The sequence below is a fragment of the Sciurus vulgaris genome, assembly GCF_902686455.1.
Source record: "Sciurus vulgaris genome assembly, chromosome: 6".
NCBI lineage: Eukaryota > Metazoa > Chordata > Mammalia > Rodentia > Sciuridae > Sciurus > Sciurus vulgaris.
The window spans coordinates 38,734,808-38,754,819 of NC_136466.1; the positions used below are offsets into that span (position 1 = coordinate 38,734,808).

Genomic DNA, 20,012 nt, shown 5'->3' on the forward strand with positions numbered 1-20,012 from the left:
TTCCCAGCAGTGTGACCTTGGACAAGCCAGTAAACCTCTCAGCCTCTATTTCTTCTGTAACTTTAAAGCTCCAATTTGTTGAACAAATCAGCACTTCAATCCCTTTAAATTCTCAACAGCTCAAAAGTAGGATGTCCCCCCCCTTTTCTTTTTTTTTTGGCACTACTGGGAATTGAACCCAGGGCCTTGTACTTACAAAGCAAGCACTCTACCAGCTGAGCTATGTCCTCAGCCCCTTCTTTTACAACCAAAGGAAGCCAAATATCATTTACCTTAAGTGACTTGCCCAGTTACTTAGAACAAGGATTCATACTCATTTAACTGTAAACCCCATTCATTTGTCTGCCACTACCAAGTGGAACTCATTAGCCTTGCCTTACTGTCTGGATGAGGATTAGAAACATGTGAAGTGCTAGTGCCAATAAGGTTTATCTATTAAAGGTAGACTTTGATTCATTCAACAAATATTTACTAGGCACCTATTATGTGCTGGGCTCTGTTTGGAGACTGGGGGTACAATAGGCACCAGGACCAATGTTGTCCCTCTAGAGATAGAAACAATCTTAAACAAATCCATAAACAAGGGAGGCAATATCAAGTGGTACTATGTGCCTACAGAATGGGTTAAAGAGTCACAGGAGGATCACTTTCGATTGACTACATGGGGAGAATGGTGTGGAATGAGGTTGGTAAGATAAGGATCCAAGCCAGGTAGGGCCCTGTAGGCAGAGTGAGTGGTTTGGTGTCATGGAAAGGTATGGGCTGCAGTCCAGGACCTACCACTTAAAAACTTACTTTGGGCCAGCCCTTTAAATTTTCTGAACTTTAGTTTCCTTGTGTGTAAAATGGGGGTTCAAAATTATCATGAAAATGAAATAGGACAATGGGAAGTGGGCACCATCCATCCTGCCCAGCCTGCAGTAGACCTCAGTAGAGGAAAGCTGCCCTGGTTACTACTCCCAGGTACTAGAAGAGCCATCCTACCATTAAAATAAAGGACTTGGCCCCTCAATAAAAGCATGCCACACACTGACCCTGTGATTTGTTGGTTCTCATTTCAGGTCACCGAAAACAATGGTATCACCCTTGGGCCAGATTCCAGTACAAAGGCAACCCATTCAGAAAGACTCAAGCACCTTAGAAGACTAGAGGTTTCTGTCCAGTACCACACATTGGACCAGCCATGAGCCAGCTTCCTGTGACTGTGGTCAGCCCCTGGCTCCCTCTTCCTCCTTTCTTACAGTAGGAGAATAAGTAGCCCCGAGGCAGAATCGAGCCACAGATGGCCTCTGATAGGTCCAGGCAGACCCACACCTGCTCCTCCCTTAGGTAATGGCCCTATGGATCATGATGGGGAAGCAGAGGTCTTGAGATGACTTGGGTAGTAGTTCGGAGGATGACTTTTCCCCTTCCTCAACCCTGCTAGGCCATGTGTCCTGTGGCCCCAGCACCTGCCTTTTCTCTGAAGGTCAGCTTGGGATCAGTTCCTACAGCTAAAATACAGAGCTCATCCCTCAGCTCCAGATATTTCCTATAGTCTTCATGCAGATTTGCCTGGGTAGGAACAATAGGTGGAAGTGGATGCCACATGGGAGCTTAGGGGCTAATGTGGCACTCCCCCTGTCTCCAAAATGTGCATGCTCTCTTGAACCTTGGACCAGATGCTGGCCAATTATACAGGTTCTGCCAAGTGACATCTCCTTCCTGGAGCACTGACACAGTCCCGGCAGGGCTTGCTATCCCTCCTGCCCATCTCCACAGTTCCTGAATGGTGCTAAGGATCTGTAGCAGCTGAGGACAAGCTGAAACCAGAGGAGGCCTCAGTGCCCAGTGAGATCATGGAAAGCTCCAATGGGGACCTTCACCTCCTATCCAAGGTCCTCCAACCCAGGGTCATGTGGGAAAGTTCCCACCTGCCACCTTCCTTGAGGATTCTGTGCCCTGAAAGACAAACTGCCTCATGCCAGCCAGCTTATAAGTTCACTGCTGCCCTGCAGCACTGTGAAGCCTATTTCCCCTATATAGCGGACTATCCCACACCAGGCAGCCGTGGTGCTATATCCTTCCCTCCTTATCCACAGGGAGATCCTTGAGTACCAGGGAGTCATAGGGGCCCCAGGAAAAGAAATGGGGAGCTAATGCAGGTTCTACAGGGAGGAAACAGATTTTCCCAGGCCTCAAAGCCAGATTTCTCTAACTCTGCTGTGTTTTGTGGCATGGGACTTCACTAGGAGTGCATTTTTTTCCTTGTAGCTTTCAAACAAGAATTCCAGGAAGTGTCACCATCTGAGGCCCCTCTTCACTGGGTTAAAGAAACCTCCAGCTGCTTTTGTGGGCCCCTCCCTCACTCCCTATTCCCTCAGCTATGAAATGCCTTTGCGTATTTTGTGTGTGTGTGTGTGTGTGTGTGTGTATGTATGTGTGTATGTGTATGCTTATGCTCTCTTGGTCACTGAATTATTCAAATAAAGAATTTCCTCTTTGAGCCAGAGTACAGCTTAATAGACCTGGGATTTAGGACATGTTGCTGTTGGCTCTAGTATATCTGTCTTTTTTTTTTTTTTGGAGGGGTGGGTAGGTACTGCAGTTTGAACCCAGAGACCCTTTTCCACTGGACTATATTCCAGCCCATTTCTTATCTTTTGAGACAGATTCTCCCTGAGTCACTTAGGGCCCTGCTAAATTGCTGAGGCTGGCTTTGAACTTGTGATCCTTCTGCCTCAGAGTCACTGGGATTACAGGTGTGAGCCACTGCACCTGACTAGGGTGTCTTAACCCCTCTCCCAACATACTCAGACCCCCAGGATCCTCAATGCTAATCTTAGAATTGAGACAGAGACAGACATCCAGATTACTTGGCAACCCACTAAAAAGTCTCCCACATGCCCCAAATTCCTTCTACTCATCTACTTCCCCTTCACTTGGACTTCCTGAAGGTCTTTGGAAGATTTCAGCTGGAGATCTTCTCTGTGCTTGAAAGGATTCTGGGTGCGACGTGCAGAGCAGAAAAAGAGGCCAGTGTGGAGGCTCTGTCCAGTAGGACTTTCTCTAGGTTAATCCCTTCAGACCTGGTCATCTCTACTGTGCTCCTGGTCAGAGTGCAATTTCATGAAGTATTGGTTGAGTGAGTGAATGAGAGTAAGAGATGACCTTTTCTTGCTTAGATCTTACCCATGATAGGTTTGTTCCATTGGGACTTATAGGCCTGGTGGTTCTTGAAAGGATTGTTTCTATCCAGAGATGGGGGAAGAGAGGAAGAGTGAAAGTGTCGTGGCCTCAGGAACCCTTTGTCCAACCTTTGTTGCAGACAGCCAGAACGAAGCACCCCCAGCTCCCGTGATTCACTCAGCAAAAAGACCCTAGGCACCTGCTTCTGGCCAGCTGTGAAAGGCTCTGTATGTCCCCAGGGTAGTTGCTCAACTGTCAGCTTCCCAAACTCAGACTACATCAGCAGTGTCCCCCTACAATTCTGTGTGTGTGTGTGTGTGTTTTATTGGGGATTGAATCCAGGGTCTTGCACATGCTAGACAAGAACTCTACCACTGAGCTACATCCTTGTTCCCTCCCCATATCTCTTCTACACTGCCCAGTATGTCAGAACCAACCCCAGTTACAGGGCAGGAATTGAAGGGCAAAGGGATGGAATGGACTGCCCTACCCTGCAGGACCTGCAGGACTTCCTTTTCTGAATTCAGGAATCCCTGCCAACTATGTGACCAGCATTGGTGTGGGGACACTAGAGGTGAACTCTTTCTTGCCCTTGGGGAGCTCATACACTGTTAAAGAGCATTATGGCAGTGAGTTACAAGATTGTACCAGGTATTGTGGTAACGCCCAAGGATATAGAAAATAACTCAGCAAAGAGTATGAAAAAGCTGGAGAAGTTAGGAAACTAGCATTTGATCTATATAACTACTTCTTTTGTGTGTGGAGGGGTGGGGGGTTCCAGGAATTGAACCCAGGGATGTTTAATCACTGAATTGCATCCTCATGGGGCCTCACTAAGTTGCTGAGGCTGGCTTTGAACTCATGATCCTCCTGCCTCAGCCTCCTGAGCCTCTGGGATTACAAGTGTGTGCCACCACAACCATAACTACTTCTGGAGTTAGATAATAATATTCTATTTAGAGAAGGAACAAGTCTCAAAGATCTATAGTGATTTGCCAAAATCTTACCTCTAAAAAGTAACTTAATGGGGAGTAGAGTCTGGTTCTCTAGACTCCTAGTTCAGAACCCTTTCCATATGAAAATCAGAGTCCTTCCCACATGATCCCTGGCAGTGCCATGGTCTCAGAGCAAGCAGCCATTCATGGGAAGAGCAGCAGCAACATCCACAAAACAAATCAAACAAGGCTCAGTGTTTGTTTTACATTCCAATCCTCCCTTATACTGCCCAGAATTTTATCCAATATTCAGTGTGGTAGACTATGGTTGTAACTAAGAAAATCAAATCAAAGTCGTTAGCTAAAAAATAATTTATTGGTTCACCTAATGAAAACTCCAATCACAATGATAGCTAGATCCAAGTTCTAACAGTGCACACCTTGTACTAGGGATTAAACCCAGGGGGCACTTAACCACTGAGCCACATCTTCAGCCCTTTTTAATATTTGATTTAGAGACAGGGTCTCGCTGAGTTACTTTGTGTCTCACTAAGTTGCTGAGACTGGCTTTGAACTTGCAGTCCTCCTGCCTCATCCTCCCAAGTCTCTGGGATTACAGGCTTGCGCCACCATGCCAGGCTAATAGTGCACCCTTTCATCAGGAATATCATTTTGTACTGTGCAGCCTCTTTCTCAGGCGGACTGTTTCCAAGACTTGACAAAAGGACATTGGACACTCCAGGTTTATATCCTGATATATCAGTAACAACAGTGGAAAAATCACCTTTAGTAATTCCAACTAGTGAACTCATTAGACAGCATGGTCCTGTTCCCATTCCTGAACCAGTCACTGTGGCCAGGAGAATGAGTGCTCTGATTTGGGTCATATATCTAAAGCCTGAGGAGTCAGCTGCATCAATCAACACATTGAGAAAGAGGAAGAGATGTGATCCTAGAAGGAAAATTGTAGGGCTATTACCAGGTTAAAGGGCAAAAAATAATGTTCTCCATTAGACCCAGGAATTGTTTTTATTTAATAACGTTCCCTTCCCCACCTTCAGCTTTGGGTTGCAGCATCTGTTTAGTAATGTATACCAGTTTTTAGAATGATGAGTCCTTACATATATGTTGGCATCTGGGTAGTTACCTTCCAGGTCAAGATATAGAATGTCAGGCTGGGGTGTATCTCACTGGTAGAACACTCACCTAGCATGCCCAAGACCCTAGGTTCAGTGCCAGCCTTCAAAACAAGAAAAGATATGGAACATTGCCAGCCCTCCAGAAGTTTTCCTTATTCCTCTAATTAGTCATTGTTCCTTAGAAATAACTGTTATTTTAATTTTTATCACTATATCGCTCTTGAGTTTTATAAAATGGAATTATATATCCTGTTTTGCACAGTAACATATCTGAGACTCATTCATGTTACTGTATCAGAAATTCATTTTTTATGCTATGTAATAATCCACTATTTGAATCTACTATAGTTTAGCCTTTTTACTGTTGATGGACAGTATGATCATTTCCTGTTTGCAGCTACTACAAATAAAGCTGCCATGAAAAATTCTGTACATGTTATTTGGTACACATATGCACTCGTGTTCTCAGGAGTAAAATCAGAGTAGGTTTGTCTTTTGTTATTTGTTTTTGTTTTGGGAGCTTTTTGTTTTGGTTTGGTTTTGAAGACTTGATTTTTGTGTGTTTTTTGCATGTCTAGATACTGCCAAATAGTTTTTTGAAGTGGTTCTACCAACTTAACATTCTCACCAGCAGCAATTCCACATTCTTGTCAGCACTGGGTACTTGGTCTTCTTGATTTTAGCCATTCTGATGATACCCAGGTATTTGAACCTAGGGGTCCTGACTTCAAATCAGTGGTCCTCCTATATTCTCAACACCCCTAATATCAGGTTTGAATTTCTCTAGTCTTGGATGGTGTCAGATATGAGTGAGCAGGACCCATAATACAGCCGGCAGACATCAGAGAGAGCTCTTGCCCATGGTTCTAGAAGCCAAGGAAGGTCTCACAGGGAAGCATCAGCCCTGAAAAGACAGTCTAGTGCAATGGCAAATTCAGGCTGTGGAACCAGGCAGCCAGGTTCAGAGCCCAGCTCTACCCTTCCAGAGCTGTGTATGATCTGGGTTAGTTAACCTCCACTTCAGGGTGAAACATTAGTACCTGTGGATTATTGTACGAATTAAAGAGTTAGGTATGAGCCACATATGGTGGCATGCACCTGTAATCCCAGTGACTTGAGAAGCTGAGGCAAAGAATCACAAGTTTAAGGCCAGCCTCAGCAATTTAATGCAAGACCCTGTCTCAAAATAAAAAGGGCTGGGGATATAACTTAATAGTAGCGTATCCCTCAGGTAAATCCCCAGAGCCACCAAAAACAAAAAAATTCAAACAATAAAAATAACAATGAAAAAAATAATTGTAGCATCTGGCATGTGGCAAATACCATAAAATTGATGACTAATGTCATTTTAATTTTTGACCTGAGGTAAGCCCTGGGCACCCAGAGGAAATGAGGCCACAAGAAGATGGTGTCTCTCATTGCCCCCTGAGTTAGGATTCAGAGATTTGTGATAAATGCCAGAAGCCTAATTGAATCTAACTGAGGAAAACTTGAAAAAGGCAACATATTAACCAGAGGGAAGGGCTTTCTGTTTGTTTTTGGTATTTTTTTGGTACTGGGGATCAAACCCAGAGGGACTTTACCCCTGAGCTACATCAAGAGCCCTTTATATTTTTGAGACAGGGTCTCACTAAGTTGCCAAGCCCAGCCTGGAGCTTGAGATTCTCCTGCCTCAGATTCCCAGATTGCTGGGATTACAGGCATGTGTCATCATGTCCACCAAAGTTCTTCGTTGGACTCTAAAGTCACCGTCCATAACTGAAGAACCCCAGGCTCTGAAGTCAATGACAACTGAGAAGAAGATACTGAATCATGTGTAAAACATAATCAAGATGGTATAGCTCAGTAATAGAGTGTTTTGCCTAGCATAAGTGAATCCCTGAGTTCAATTCCTAGAACCCCCCCACCGGAAAAAAAAAAAAAAAAAAAAGCCAGTTGCAGTGGCCATGCCTATAATCCCAGCAGCTCAAGAGACTGAGGCTGAGGCAGGAGGATCACAAGTTCAAAGTCAGCTTTAGCAACTTAGTGAGGTCCTAAGCAACTTAGTGAGAACTTGTCTCTAAATAAAGTGTAAAAAAGGGCTAAGCACTCCTGGGTTCAATCCCTGGAACCAAAAAAAAAAAGAAAGAAAGAAAGAAAGAAAGCTGGAGATGTGGGTCAGTGGTTAAGCGCCCCTGGGTTCAAACTCTGGTACCAAAAAAAGATGGATTGGAGGGTAGCCAGCCCAGAGCTAGATACAAAGCTAACATTTGGGCTTTAATAACCCTCCTAGTGCAGACATATACCTGTACATGTACCCATATAGCAACCATGAAGGGTGACATAAGAGACATTGGTCTGGGATTCAGAGGCCCTCAGTGTTGGTTTGAGCACCACCACCAGCTTCATGTGAGACCTGATTATAGAATCACTATAAAAAGGAAACTGGAAGAAATCACAGTTCCCAACTGGAGTCCTGAAGTAGTGAGGGACAGGGATTCTTCCCAAAGCAGATAAAGTATATGAAGGAGAACCCCTTCGGTGATAACAACCCCCACCAGATGAACTGTTCTCCCACTGCCCCAAACCACGCAGTCACTACCATTGAACACACTAGGAAAAAATCACCACCTCCATCCACTTAACAACCTCATTTACTCTGCCTTGTTTCAATTCCAGCATTACAGAGAAAAAACACATCCATTTTCTGACACTCCCCAGTTCACTCTCCATACATGGTGCTTCATCAGTCTAGCAATGTCAATCACTTCTTAAATGGGCCAACTCTATAGCATAGTGACTCCAGTGACCACTAGGTGCAGAATATTCCTTTGCCACAGGGCAAGGTGGACATGTCTTAGGATCTGGAGGTTTGATTTAATGCCAAAGAGAACAAGAAGACTATTTTTGAGCCTCTATATTTGATATTTCATTTAACCCTCAAGATAAGTGGAAAACTCTTGATTTCACAGGAAGATGCTGGAGACAAAGTCTTGGCAAAACTTATGCAACTAAGTAACCTTGGAGACATTTGACCCCAAGCTCCTAATTCTTTCTTAGGTGTCTGCTATCTCTACTTTCCAAGGATGCCTTGCCCTTCCCTTAGGGCATTTTCCTCCAGAGAACATCTTTCTCCAAGGGCTTTAATTTAGTCACCTGCCTGGGAGCAACCTGATATCTAGCCTGTTCAGCATTTTTTATTCTTTTCCTTTGAGGCACATCTCTGCTCCATTCTTGTTTCCTTTCATTTGTTTGTTTGCAGCGCTAAAGAGTAAATCCAGGGCCAGACGTGGTATCACAGGTCTGTAATTCCAGTGATTTGGGAGGCTGAGGCAGGAGGATCATAATTTCAAGGCCAGCACCAGCAACTGAGCAAGGCTCTAAGCAATTTAGTGAGACCCTGCCTCAAAAAATAAAAGACTGAGGGGCTGGGGAGATAGCTCAGTTGGTAGAGTGCTTGCCTCGCAAGCACAAGGCCCTGGGTTCAATCCCCAGCACCACAAAAAAATAAATAAATAAAATAAAATAAATAAAAGACTGGGGATGTAATTCAGTGGTAAAGCGTCCCTTGAGTTCAATCCCCAGTACCAAAAGAGAGTAAACCCAGGGCCTTGTTCGTTCTAGACACCAAACTAAATTCTCAGCCCCTCTGTTCCATTCTTAGGTTTGGAGGGATTAATCCCACTCCCTGATTCCAGAAGGTGAGCTTGAATCCCAGCCTGGGCAATCAGAATAAGAAGTTTGGAGCTGTTAGGGCTATCCTTGCCACAATCTAAGAATTAAGCAAACAGAGGAATAAGCTGAGAAATGAGAACAGACTAATTTGTGATGAGTCTGGATCCAGCCATGTCTGAAGCTAATATCCCCAGAACTTTTCAGTTATGACTTACTTAAATGAGTTTGAGTTGGATTTCACTGACTTCCAATCAAGAGTTTTGTCTAGGGGATAGAGACATAAGTCAGTGGTAGACACTTGCCTAGCATACAGGAGGCCCTGAGTTCCATCCACAGCACTGCAGTGTAGTACAATTTTTTTTTTTAAATCCCCTCATCCTAAAATCTTCCTTCCACCCTAAAATGAACTTGGCTGCCCTTTGATCCCAGATTAACTGTGTTCCTCTCTAGCATTGCTCTTAACGTACTGTTATGATGATCTATTTAATTCCCTGTTTTCCTATCTCTTCTTTTAGATTAGAAACTTTTGTTCATGTTTTGTTTTTCTGGCAGTACTAGGGATTGAACCCAGGGGCACCCAACTACTGAGCTATATCCACAGCCTTTTTTTTCACTAAATATTTTTTTTAGTTTTTGATGGATCTTTATATTATTTATTTGTTTGTGGTGCTGAGTCTCAAACCCAGTGCCTCACACATTCTAGGCAAGCACTCTACCACTGAGCTACAGCCCCAACCCACACAACCCTTTTTATTTATTTCTTCTCTTTCAACTTTTTTTTATTGGTGCATTATAATTGTACAAGGGCTTTTTATTTTTTATTTTGAGACAGGATCTGGCTAAGTTTCAGAAGCTGACCTTGAACTTATGATTCTCCTGTCTCAGCCTCCCAAGTGCCTATGATTACAGGTGTGTGCCATTAAGACTGGCTACATCACAGGCTCTTGGAGAGCAAGAGCTGGGTTCAGAACCCAACACAATGGCTCAAGCCTATAATTTCAGCTAGTTGGGGGGCTGAGGCAGGAGGATTTCAAATTCAAGATCAACCTGAGCAATTTAATGAGACTGTATCCCAAAATAAAAAATAAAAAGGACTGGGATTCAGGGATGGTGGCATATGCCTGTAATTCCAACAACTCAGGAGGCTGAGGCAGGAGGATTACAAGTTTGAGGCCAGCCTTAGCAACATAGATCCTCAACAACTTAGTGAGGATGTCACAGACTAAAAAATTAAAAAGGACTGAAGATGTAGCTAAGTGGTAAAGCGTCCCTGGGTTTAATCAGTACAACAACAACAACAACAACAACAAAAAAAAATACCTGGGTCTTATTCATACTGTGTTCCTAAGTACTAAGCATAGGCCATTATATATTTCTGTTTGTTTGGTTGGTTGGTTGGTTTTGTGGTTTTGTTGCAGTTCTAGGGATCAGACTCACAGCTTCATGCATGTTAGGTAAGTACTCTACTACCAAACTACATCTTTAGCCCATTTTTAAATTTTATTTTGAGACCGTCTTGCTAAATTGCCCAGGCTGGCCTCTTGGCAATCTTCCTGCCTTAGCCTCCCAAGTAACTGGAATTACAGACATGTGCCACCACACCCTGCTTCTAGGAAAGACTTCTTGAAGGAGATTAGCCTCTAATGGTTATGGAGGTCAAAGGAACCAGTTTGCTGAGGTGGGAAGAGGATTAGTGGAAGGACTTAGAGAGTTAGTTGTGGGGTCAAATAGATTGTTTCAATGATGGCCTTCTAGGAATCTTTGCTCCCTGTACTCTCTTTCGCAGTGTGACTCTCACTACTCCTATCACACGAGATCCATTTCCTAACTTCTTAAATCTGGGCTGGCCTGGGATTGGTGTTGATCAGAGAATGCAATGACATGATAGGCTAGTCCTTGCAACTTCTCCTCCTGTCACTCTACCCAAGTGCCACCCAGAAAGGAAGTCTGGATTAGACAGTGAAGATATAATAGACCACAGGAGGACTACAAATTCAAAGACAGCCTCAGCAACTTAGCAAGGCCCTGTCTATAAACAAAATATAAAAAAGGACTAGAGATGTGGCTCAGTGGTTAAATGCCCCTGGGTTAAATCCTGGTACAAAAAAAAAAAAAAAAAAAAAAAGATATGATAGACCATGTGGAAACAGATACCAACAGCAACAGCCAGATCCATACATGTGAAGGAGACCATGTTAGATCCTCAGCACAGCCAATCCACAGCACAAGCAACCTCGGGAGACCAGCAAAACTGCCAAGCTAAATCCAGCTAATTCACAGAATTATAAGAGAGAATAAATTATTTTAGGTCACTAAGTGTGAGAATGGTTTAATACGAAATTCCTACCACATGCCAGGCACATATTCAACCAATGAGCTATACTGCCAGCCCAGAAAGTTACATTTATACAGGGGTGGGGCTTCCCATAGTCCCTGTATTCCCCCTCTATTATTGGCCTTAATATATAGTATTGGGCTGGGGAGATAGCTCAGTCGGTAGAGTGCTTGCCTTGCAAGCACAAGGCCCTGGGTTTGATCCCTAGCACCACAAAAAAAAAAAAAAAAAAAAAAAAAAAAAAATTAGTATTATGGTGAACTGTTAAATTTCCCATCTCCTCTTTTTTATACTAGAAGCTCTTTGGGGGTAAGAACTGGGTCTTATTCATCATACTGAGTCCCTGGTACTTAGCATGGGACCATGAGTATGTTTTTTTGTTTTTTTCTGTTTCAGTGCTAGGAATCGAACACAGTGCCATAATCCCACTCTCCCAGCTACAAGCCACCTGTATGTATAACCCAGTTAGCTTTTTTTTTTTTTTTTTTTTTTTTTTTTTTGGTGATGGTGGTGCTAGAGATGAGATCCATGACCTCTGGCATGCTAGGTACCTACTCTATCCTGGGTTATAGCCCCAGCCCCATACTTGTATTTATTTGGTTCCAGGAATTGAACCCAGGGGTGCTTAACTACTAAGACATATTCCCAGCCCATTTTTGTATTTTATTTAGAGACAGGGTCTCATTAAGTTGCTTAAGACCTCGATAAATTGCTGAGGCTAGCTTTGAACTCACCATCCTGCCTCAGCCTCCAAGTCACTGGGATTACAGGTGTGTGTCACAGTGCCCGACTCCAATTTTTTTTTTAATGTCCTCCATTCAAGATGTCAAGATAAATCTCCACTCTTGTCTTCTAGGTGTGGGCTATAATTGGTGTCTCACTTCTAACAAATAGAACAAGGCAGAAATGAACAGAATGTGACTTCTGGCAGTAAGTCATGAAAGACATTGCAGCATCAGTCTTTCTCTCTTGGATCACCAGCTCTGAGGGAAAACATCTGACATGTAGTGGGGACCCTCAAGCAGCTCTATAGAAAGAGAGAGAAATGGAGGTCTTCTAACCAAGGACAAAGATTCTTTGCATGGACAAACTTAGTCAACTCCGGAACCTTCTCCTGGGCTCATGAGCGTATTCTTGTAAAATCTAGTTTTAGCAAAGAACCCTGCTAAATCTGTTTAGCAGGAACTCCCTTCACTCAGTATCTGATCACCCTCAGTATCTGTCTGATCAGGTTCCTCACCCTCCACCATCCCCCAGGTAATGTCTGATCACACTGGCTGATCTTTAGCAAGCAAGAATCCTGTTAGGTCTGTTTAGCCAGAATCCCCCTTATCCCTGTTGTTTCCTCTTTGCCTTTTCTATGCACTGACACTCACCCTGCTCTTTGGCTATAAATTTCTACCTGCTCATGCTGTACTCAGACTTGAACCTAGTCTCTTTCCCCTACTATAAGACCCCATTGCAGTAATCCCTATATCAATCATGATGGTTCTAAAAAAGTCTACCTTACTATGCCTTAATGAGTAACTTAAGTAATTTATTCTGAATTCTAATGACCAGCCAAATGATTGTTAATTATTTTTTTGCAGTGCTAGGTATCAAATCCAGAGATTTTTCATGTGCTGGTCAAGTGCTCTACTACTGAGCTAAAACCCCAGCCTAAATGATCATTATATAAAGAAATTAAATTTTAGAGTAATCTATTATACTGTAATAAATAATGTAGATCTTAATCTTAAAAGCATGGAAATTCATTGAAAGGTCTTAACGAAATAGGAGTGATAACAGGATGGATTTGCTGACATGTAAGCAGATGAGTAGTCTGCCCTCTGCCCCAGTATTCATAGGTTCAGTTTCCACACAGATCAACCAGTTACATATTGAAATTATTCAAAAAAAAAAAAACAAAAAACAAAAAACTCGAACATAGCACACACCTGTCATCCTAACTACCCAGGATGCTGAAGTAGGAAAATCAAAAATTTTAGGTCGGCCTGGGCAACTTAGCAAGACCCAAAAAAAAAAAAAAAGAATTGGGGATTTAGCTCAGTAAAAAAAAAAAAAAAAAAAAAAAAAATTAAAGGCTGAGGATGTAGCTCAGTGGTAGAATATGCCCTAGGTTCAATCCTCAAGACCACAGGGGGAAAAAAGAGAAAAATATACTCAGAAAAAAATAGTCCATATTGAACATGTACACTTATTTTCTTGCCTAAAGAATACAATAAAATAGCTATTTACATAGCATTGGCATTGTATTAGGTATTATTAGTCATCTAGAAATGATTTAAAGTATAAAGGAGGATGTGTATAGGTTATATGAAATATTGTGCCATTTAATTTCATTATTTATTGCAGTACTGGGGATCGAACCCAGTGGCACTCTACCACTGAGCTATATCCCCAGCTTTTTTAAAAAATTTTTGTTTCATTTGTAGGTGGACACAATACCTTTATTTTATTTTTATGTGGTGCTGAGGATCAAATCCAGAGCCTCACACATGCTAGGCAAGCACTCTATCACTGAACCACAACCCCAGCCCTATCCCCAGCCTTTTTTATTTTTATTTTAAGACAGGGTCTCCCTTAATTGCCCAGGCTGTCCTTAAACTCATGATCCTCCTACATTAGTCTCCCAAATAGCTGGGATTACAGGTGTGTGTCACTGCACCTGGCTATTTGTTATATTTAAAAAATATATATATTTCTAGTTGTAGATGGACACATTACCTTTATTTTATTTTATTTTATTTATTTTCATATGGTGCTGAGGATCTAATCCCGTGCCTCACATGTGCCAGGCAAATGCTCTACCACTGAGCTACAATCCCAGTCCTCTTTGTTGTATTTTTTAATGGGATCTCACTATGTTGTTTTGGCTGGTGTTGAATCCCTGGGCTTAAGTGATCCTCCAGTCACAGCCTCCCAAATGCTGGAACTATAGGTGCTTGCTACTATGCCCAGTTTACCATGCTAATTTATCCTGGAATCAATCCCCTGCAAATACCAAGGGATCTCCCTCTCCTTCTCCCTCTCTCTCCCTCTCCCAGTACAGGGAATTGAATCCAAGGGCAAGCTAAGGGAGTAGTAACCCTCACAGTCTCTTGACCAAGTCCCTGTTGGTCACAGAAGTGTGTTGTCTACACTTTGGGATGAGTCATGGGCCCATAGTTGCTAATATTCAGACTGGTTGTCCTTTATTGTTAGGGAATGTATGCCAGGCATTGGCATTGTGCTTTACATATGTCATCATGTTGAGTCCTGATGGTACAAGTATTATTCCCATTTCACAGAAAGTAAAACTGAGGCTTAAAATGTAGTGACTTGTCCAAGGTCACAAAGCAATTTTCAGGATTCAAACCCAGTTCTGATTCTAACACCCAACTTCTCTTCACTCAGATGCTATCAATTTCACCTCCTCTTTTTTTTTTTTTTCCCCACACTGAGAATTGAACCCAGAGATGCTCTATCACTGAGCCACATGCCCAGCCCTTTTTATTTTTTATTTTGAGACAGGGTCTCACTAAGTTACTTAGGGCCTTGCTAAATTGCTGAGGCTGATTTTGAATTTGCAATCTTCCTGCCTCCTGAGCTTCCAGGATTACAGGCCTGTGCCACTGCACCCAGCTCATTTCCATTTTGACTAGCCAAACCAGACTTTCCTAGAGCACATTGAAGAAACCTGAGTATAAAAGAGGTTAGAAAAAATGGTAAAGTAATAACAACTGCCAATTCTGCGTATTGATTATATGTGTACTTTTTCTATATAGTAATATGTCAGTTAACAATGGGGAGATGTTGAGGCTGGGGTTGTGGCTCAGTGGTAGAGCACTTGCCTAGCATGTGTGAGGCACTGGGTTCGATTCTCAGCACCACATAAAAATAAAGTAAATAAAGGTATTATGTCCATCTACAATTAAAAAGATTAAAAAAAAAACAGGGAGATGTTGTGAGAACTACATTGTTAGACAGTTCTGTATTGTGCAACATCTTAGTGTATGTACATAAACCTGAATGATATAGCCTATAACACACCTAGGATATAAGGTACAAGTTCCAAGGCTAAAAACCTATATAGCGCAGTAGTGTGTTGAATACTATGCACAATTGTAACAATGATATTTGTGCATCTAAACATTTCTAAATATAGAAAAGGTAAAGACCTCAAGAATTTTTCAGCTACATTATAATCTTATGGGACCATTACTACATATGTAGTCAGTTCATGGTTGACCAAAACACCCTTATGCAATGTATGACTACATTTTAAAACTTTCTCAAAATAAAAACTATTTACAAAGAAAGAAATGAATGAAGGAAAGAAGAAACCTCAAGACTGGGTCAGAAGATGGGGCTAGAATTGGGGGCAGGCCTGAGCTGGAGTGATGCCTGGGGAAGGACCAGGCTGGCTCAGCAGTAGCCCTTCCACACAAGAGACCCAGTGTTCCCTGGACCCAGCTGCTGTCCAAGAGCAACACTGTTGGCATCAAGCAATGTCTGTCCTCTCCCCCATGACTCTGCTCCCAGGCAGGTGGGGGACAGGTGGGGACTGGCCTCAGGAGACCCTCCTAACTCAGGCTAATACTCCAGGAACCCTACCTAAGGCATGGCATATGTCATGAATGCCCCATCAGTACTGGCCAAAAAGGGCAGGGAGAGCAATGTCCAACCCTACATGATACCCCACCCTTTCCACATGAACACCTTCAGATGAATCTGCACCTTCTGAAGGTCACAATTAAGAATGTTGGGAAATAAAATAAATAAAAAGGAAAGAATATTTTTAAAAGAAAAATAAAAATGGAATAAAAAAATTAAAATAGGGTTGGGGATATAGCTCAAAAGTAAAGCACTTACCTAGCATGCATGAGGCCCTGGGTTCTATCACCAGCACCACAAAAAAACAAATAAATAAATAATAGCCAGGCATGGTGGCACATGCCTGTAATTCGAGCAACTCAGGAGGCTAAGCCTGGAGGATTTCAAGTTCACCTCAGCAACTGAGTGAGACCCTGACTCCAATAAAAAATACTAAGGGTCAGGGATTTAGCTAAGCAGTAGAGTACCCCTGAGTTCAGAACCCAGTACCAAAAATAAATATTAAAAAGACTAGGGATGTAGCTCAATGGTAAAGTGCCCCCGGTTCAATCCCCAGGAAAGTAAGAAAAGGAAGAAAGGATGGGTAGGAAGGAAAAAAGGCAGACAGGCAGAGGCCACTGGACAGCCAGTACAAAGTGTTTGATGTGGCTGGGCTTGGTGGTACATGCCTATAGTCACAACTTCTTGGGGAGCAGAGACAGAAGGATCACTTGAGCCCAGGAGTTCAAAGCCAACCTGGGCAACATAGGGAGATCCCATCTCAAAAGAAAATAAATAAATAAGTAAATAAATCTAGGGCTGGGGTTGTGGCTCAGTGGTAGACCTCTTGCCTATTATGTGTGAGGCCCTGGGTTAGATCCTCAGCACCACATAAAAATAAAATAAAGGTATTGTGTCCACCTACAACTAAAACTAAATATTAAAAAAAAAATCTTGGGGCTGGGGTTGTGACTCAGTGGCAGAGCACTTGCCTAGCACATGTGAAGCACCGAGTTTGATCCCCAGCACCACATAAATAAACAAAACAAAGGTATTATTTTGTGGCTGGGGTAGTAGCTCAATGGTAGAGTGCTTGCCTAGCATGCATGAGGCACTGGGTTCAATTCTCAGCACTAAATATAAATAAATAAATAATTAAAATAAAGAGTCCATTAATAACTAAAAAAATTTTTTTAAAAAAAGGTATTATGTCCATCTACAACAAAAAAAACTTTAAAAAAATCTGATGTTTCAGCTCTGTGTCCAGTCATCCTGAGCTCTCCATCTTTGCCCAAAAAGATCAGAATTTGAGTCTCAGTTCTGCCATTCACTTGCTGGTAGACCTCAGGGAAATCATTCCATCTCCCAGAACTTGTTTCCTCACCTGCAAAGCAGAGTGAAAGATACTTAAGCCACTTTGCTTGGTGGAAGGACCAAAGGATATAATACATATGTGACACCTACTGCAGTGCCTCATTCATAGTAGGAACTCAATCAAGTTGAAGTCCTTTTCCATTGCCAGTTGGGCACAGGGGCACATGCCTGTAATCCCAGCAATTTAGAAGGCTAAGGCAGGAGGATTACAAGTTTAAGGTCAGCCATGGCAATTTAGAGAGCCCCTGCATCCAAATAAAAAATGAGCCAGGCCTGGTGGTGCATGCCTGTAATCCCAGAGACTTGGGAGGCTGAGGGAGGAGAATCAAAAGTTTAAGACCAGCCTCAGCAACTCAGTGAGGCCCTGAGCAACTTAGCATGACCATGTTTCAAAATGAAAAATAAAGAAGACTGGAGATGTGACTCAATGGTTAAGCACCCCTAGGTTCAATCCCCAATAATTGGGGGTGGGCGCAACAAAATTCATTTCCATCTAACCCATTCATTTCCCCAATATTAAAGAAAGAAAGAAAGAAAGAAAGAAAGAAAGAAAGAAAGAAAGAAAGAAAGAAAGAAAGAAAGAAAGAAAGAAAGAAAGAAAGTAAGTTTGAGTCTACCCATTTTCTGGATGGAGAAACCGAGACATGCATGAATCTTAGCATGGGAGGCTTTCACATCTGGGGAGAGAGAGAAAGGGAGAGAGTGTAAAATGACTGTGTTTGAGAAAGAGATTGCAAATATAACTGATAAAAAGACTATATTATAGAAGCCCAGTAAGGTGGTACACACCTGTAAATCCAGGTATTTAGAAAGCTGAGGCAGGAGGATTTGGGGCCAAGTTAGGCAACAACACAGTGAGATGCTGTCTCTAAAAAAAAAAAAAAAAAAAAAAAAAGTCTGGCACAGTGGTGTATGCCTCATCCCAGCAGCTCAGGAGGCTGAGGCAGGATGATCACTAGTTCAAAGCCAGCCTCAGCAACTTAGCTAGCCCCTAAGCAACTCAGTGAGATCCTGTCTCTAAATAAATGCAAAAAAAAAAAAAAAAAAGTGTGTTTTCAAGAGAGAGACAAGCTTGGTGCTTACTCCCTCAGGATCTCTCCTTCCTTTCAGTGACTGTTTACTTATCACCCTACAGGTGGGGTCCAATTCACTGCTTTATCTCTGGGATTTAAAACAATACATATCACAAAATAAGCCTTCAATAAATACTTGTCCATTGAATGAGCAAATGAATGAATGGTCTTGTGAGAGGTCAAACTCTGCTGAGGGTCAGTGTGAGAGTTTGTGAGCATGGGCTAGGTTGTGACTCAGTGGTAGAGCACTTTCTTTGCATGTGTGAGGCACTGGATTCAATTCTCAGCCCCACATATAAATAAATGAATAAAATAAAGGTCCATCAACAACTAAAAAAATATTTTTTTTAAAAAGGGTTTGAGAGTTTGGGAGATAGCTCAGTTGGTAGAGTCTTGTAAGCACAAAACCCTGGGTTTGATCCCCAGCACCACAAAATAAATAAATTAATTAATTAATTAATTAAATTAAAAGGGTTTGAGGGGCTAGGGTTGTGGCTCAGTGGTAGAGCGCTTGGCTAGCATGTGTGAGGCCCTGGGGTTTGATTCTTGGCACTGCTTATAAATAAATGAATGAAATAAAAGTCCATCAACAACTTAAAAAAAAAAATATATATATATATATATATAAATTTTTAAGGGGTTGTGAGGGGTTGGGAATATAGCTCAGTTGGTAGAGTGCTTACCTTGCATGCCCAAGGCCCTGGGTTCAATCCCTAGCACCACATACACAAAAAAAGAGAGGAGGGTTGTGAGTGTAGGAGCAGGTCCAGACAAAGACAATGAAGTGGAGAACATATCTCAGGGCCTTAGAGTTGAGGACTGCCAGTCTGAAGGACTTGGGGACTACTTGGTGATCTCTAGTTCCCTTCTGACTCAGGTAAACCGGAAAATGGCTTGGAATTTGATTGGAAACCGTGGTGTGGGGTCCAGTTCCAGTAGCAGCTCACCCTGCCCCCCAACAATCATATTCAATAAGGGGAGCCAGAAAGGGACCAGAGGTGGACAGCTGAGCCCGGAGAGCAGTCCAGGAGATCTGATGAGGCCCCCTCTGAAAGGCAGTTTCTGGGGTCGTAATCTCATTTTTCCTGGGAGCACCAGCAAGGTAGGACCCTTCAGGAGGGTAGCCAGATAAACTGTTTTTAAAAGTTAACCAGAGATTTTCTGATTTATCTTTAGGTGGAAATCATTCTTTTGTTTGGAAAGGAAAGGTTTTGTTTGGTTTTGTTTTTAATACTTTAATGGACCTTTTAGTTATGCAAAGAAATGCCACAATGCTTTTGGGAGTGAGAGTGGAAAGAGATTCCTCTGCATAACAATGTGAAAGGAGGGTCTATGGGTGTAGCTCAGTGACAGAACACTTGCCTAGCACGTGCAAGGCCCTGGGTTCCATCCCCAGCACTGGAAACACACACACACACAATGGAAAGGACGGTGTTTCATAGGCAGAGTCTCCACCCACCAAAGGCCGTAACCAGCAGCAGAGCCTGAGAGGCTATCATCAGGAACTGAGCCTGTGATGCATGCTGACAGCTTTCTTCCCAAGGACACTGGGACTTCAGGTGAGTGGGTGAAGGGTAGAGGGGTGTGTAGAAGCCTCCTGGTTTAGCCATAATCTAGGTACTCGAGAGAGATGAGTTTGCAGGTGAGGCAGGCCTGAGCTAGGTGGGGTTGAAATTATCTGGAGGCACCTACTGTGTGCCAAGCACTTGAGATATAAGGGTGAGATTTTCAGACACAGTTCCTGCCTTTCAGGAACTTA

At 42.6% G+C, this 20,012-nt stretch overlaps 1 protein-coding gene across 7 annotated transcripts in view; it reads left to right on the plus strand.

Moving 5' to 3' along the window:
• The window catches only part of ZNF346 (zinc finger protein 346), a 74,167-nt gene extending 54,501 nt beyond the window's left edge, over positions 1–19,666 (plus strand). For 3 of the 7 annotated variants that reach the window (XM_079144644.1, XM_079144645.1, XM_079144646.1), the window contains one exon: positions 1,062–2,485. In XM_079144644.1, coding sequence (XP_079000770.1) covers positions 1,062–1,149 — 88 coding nt within the window. In that variant the 3' untranslated portion in view covers positions 1,150–2,485. Of the gene's footprint in view, positions 1–1,061; positions 2,486–12,087; positions 12,162–19,130 lie in introns of those variants that run through there. The other 4 variants (XR_013764598.1, XR_013764599.1, XR_013764600.1 and 1 more) reach the window with 4 other exon arrangements.
• Positions 19,667–20,012: the final 346 nt, after the last annotated feature.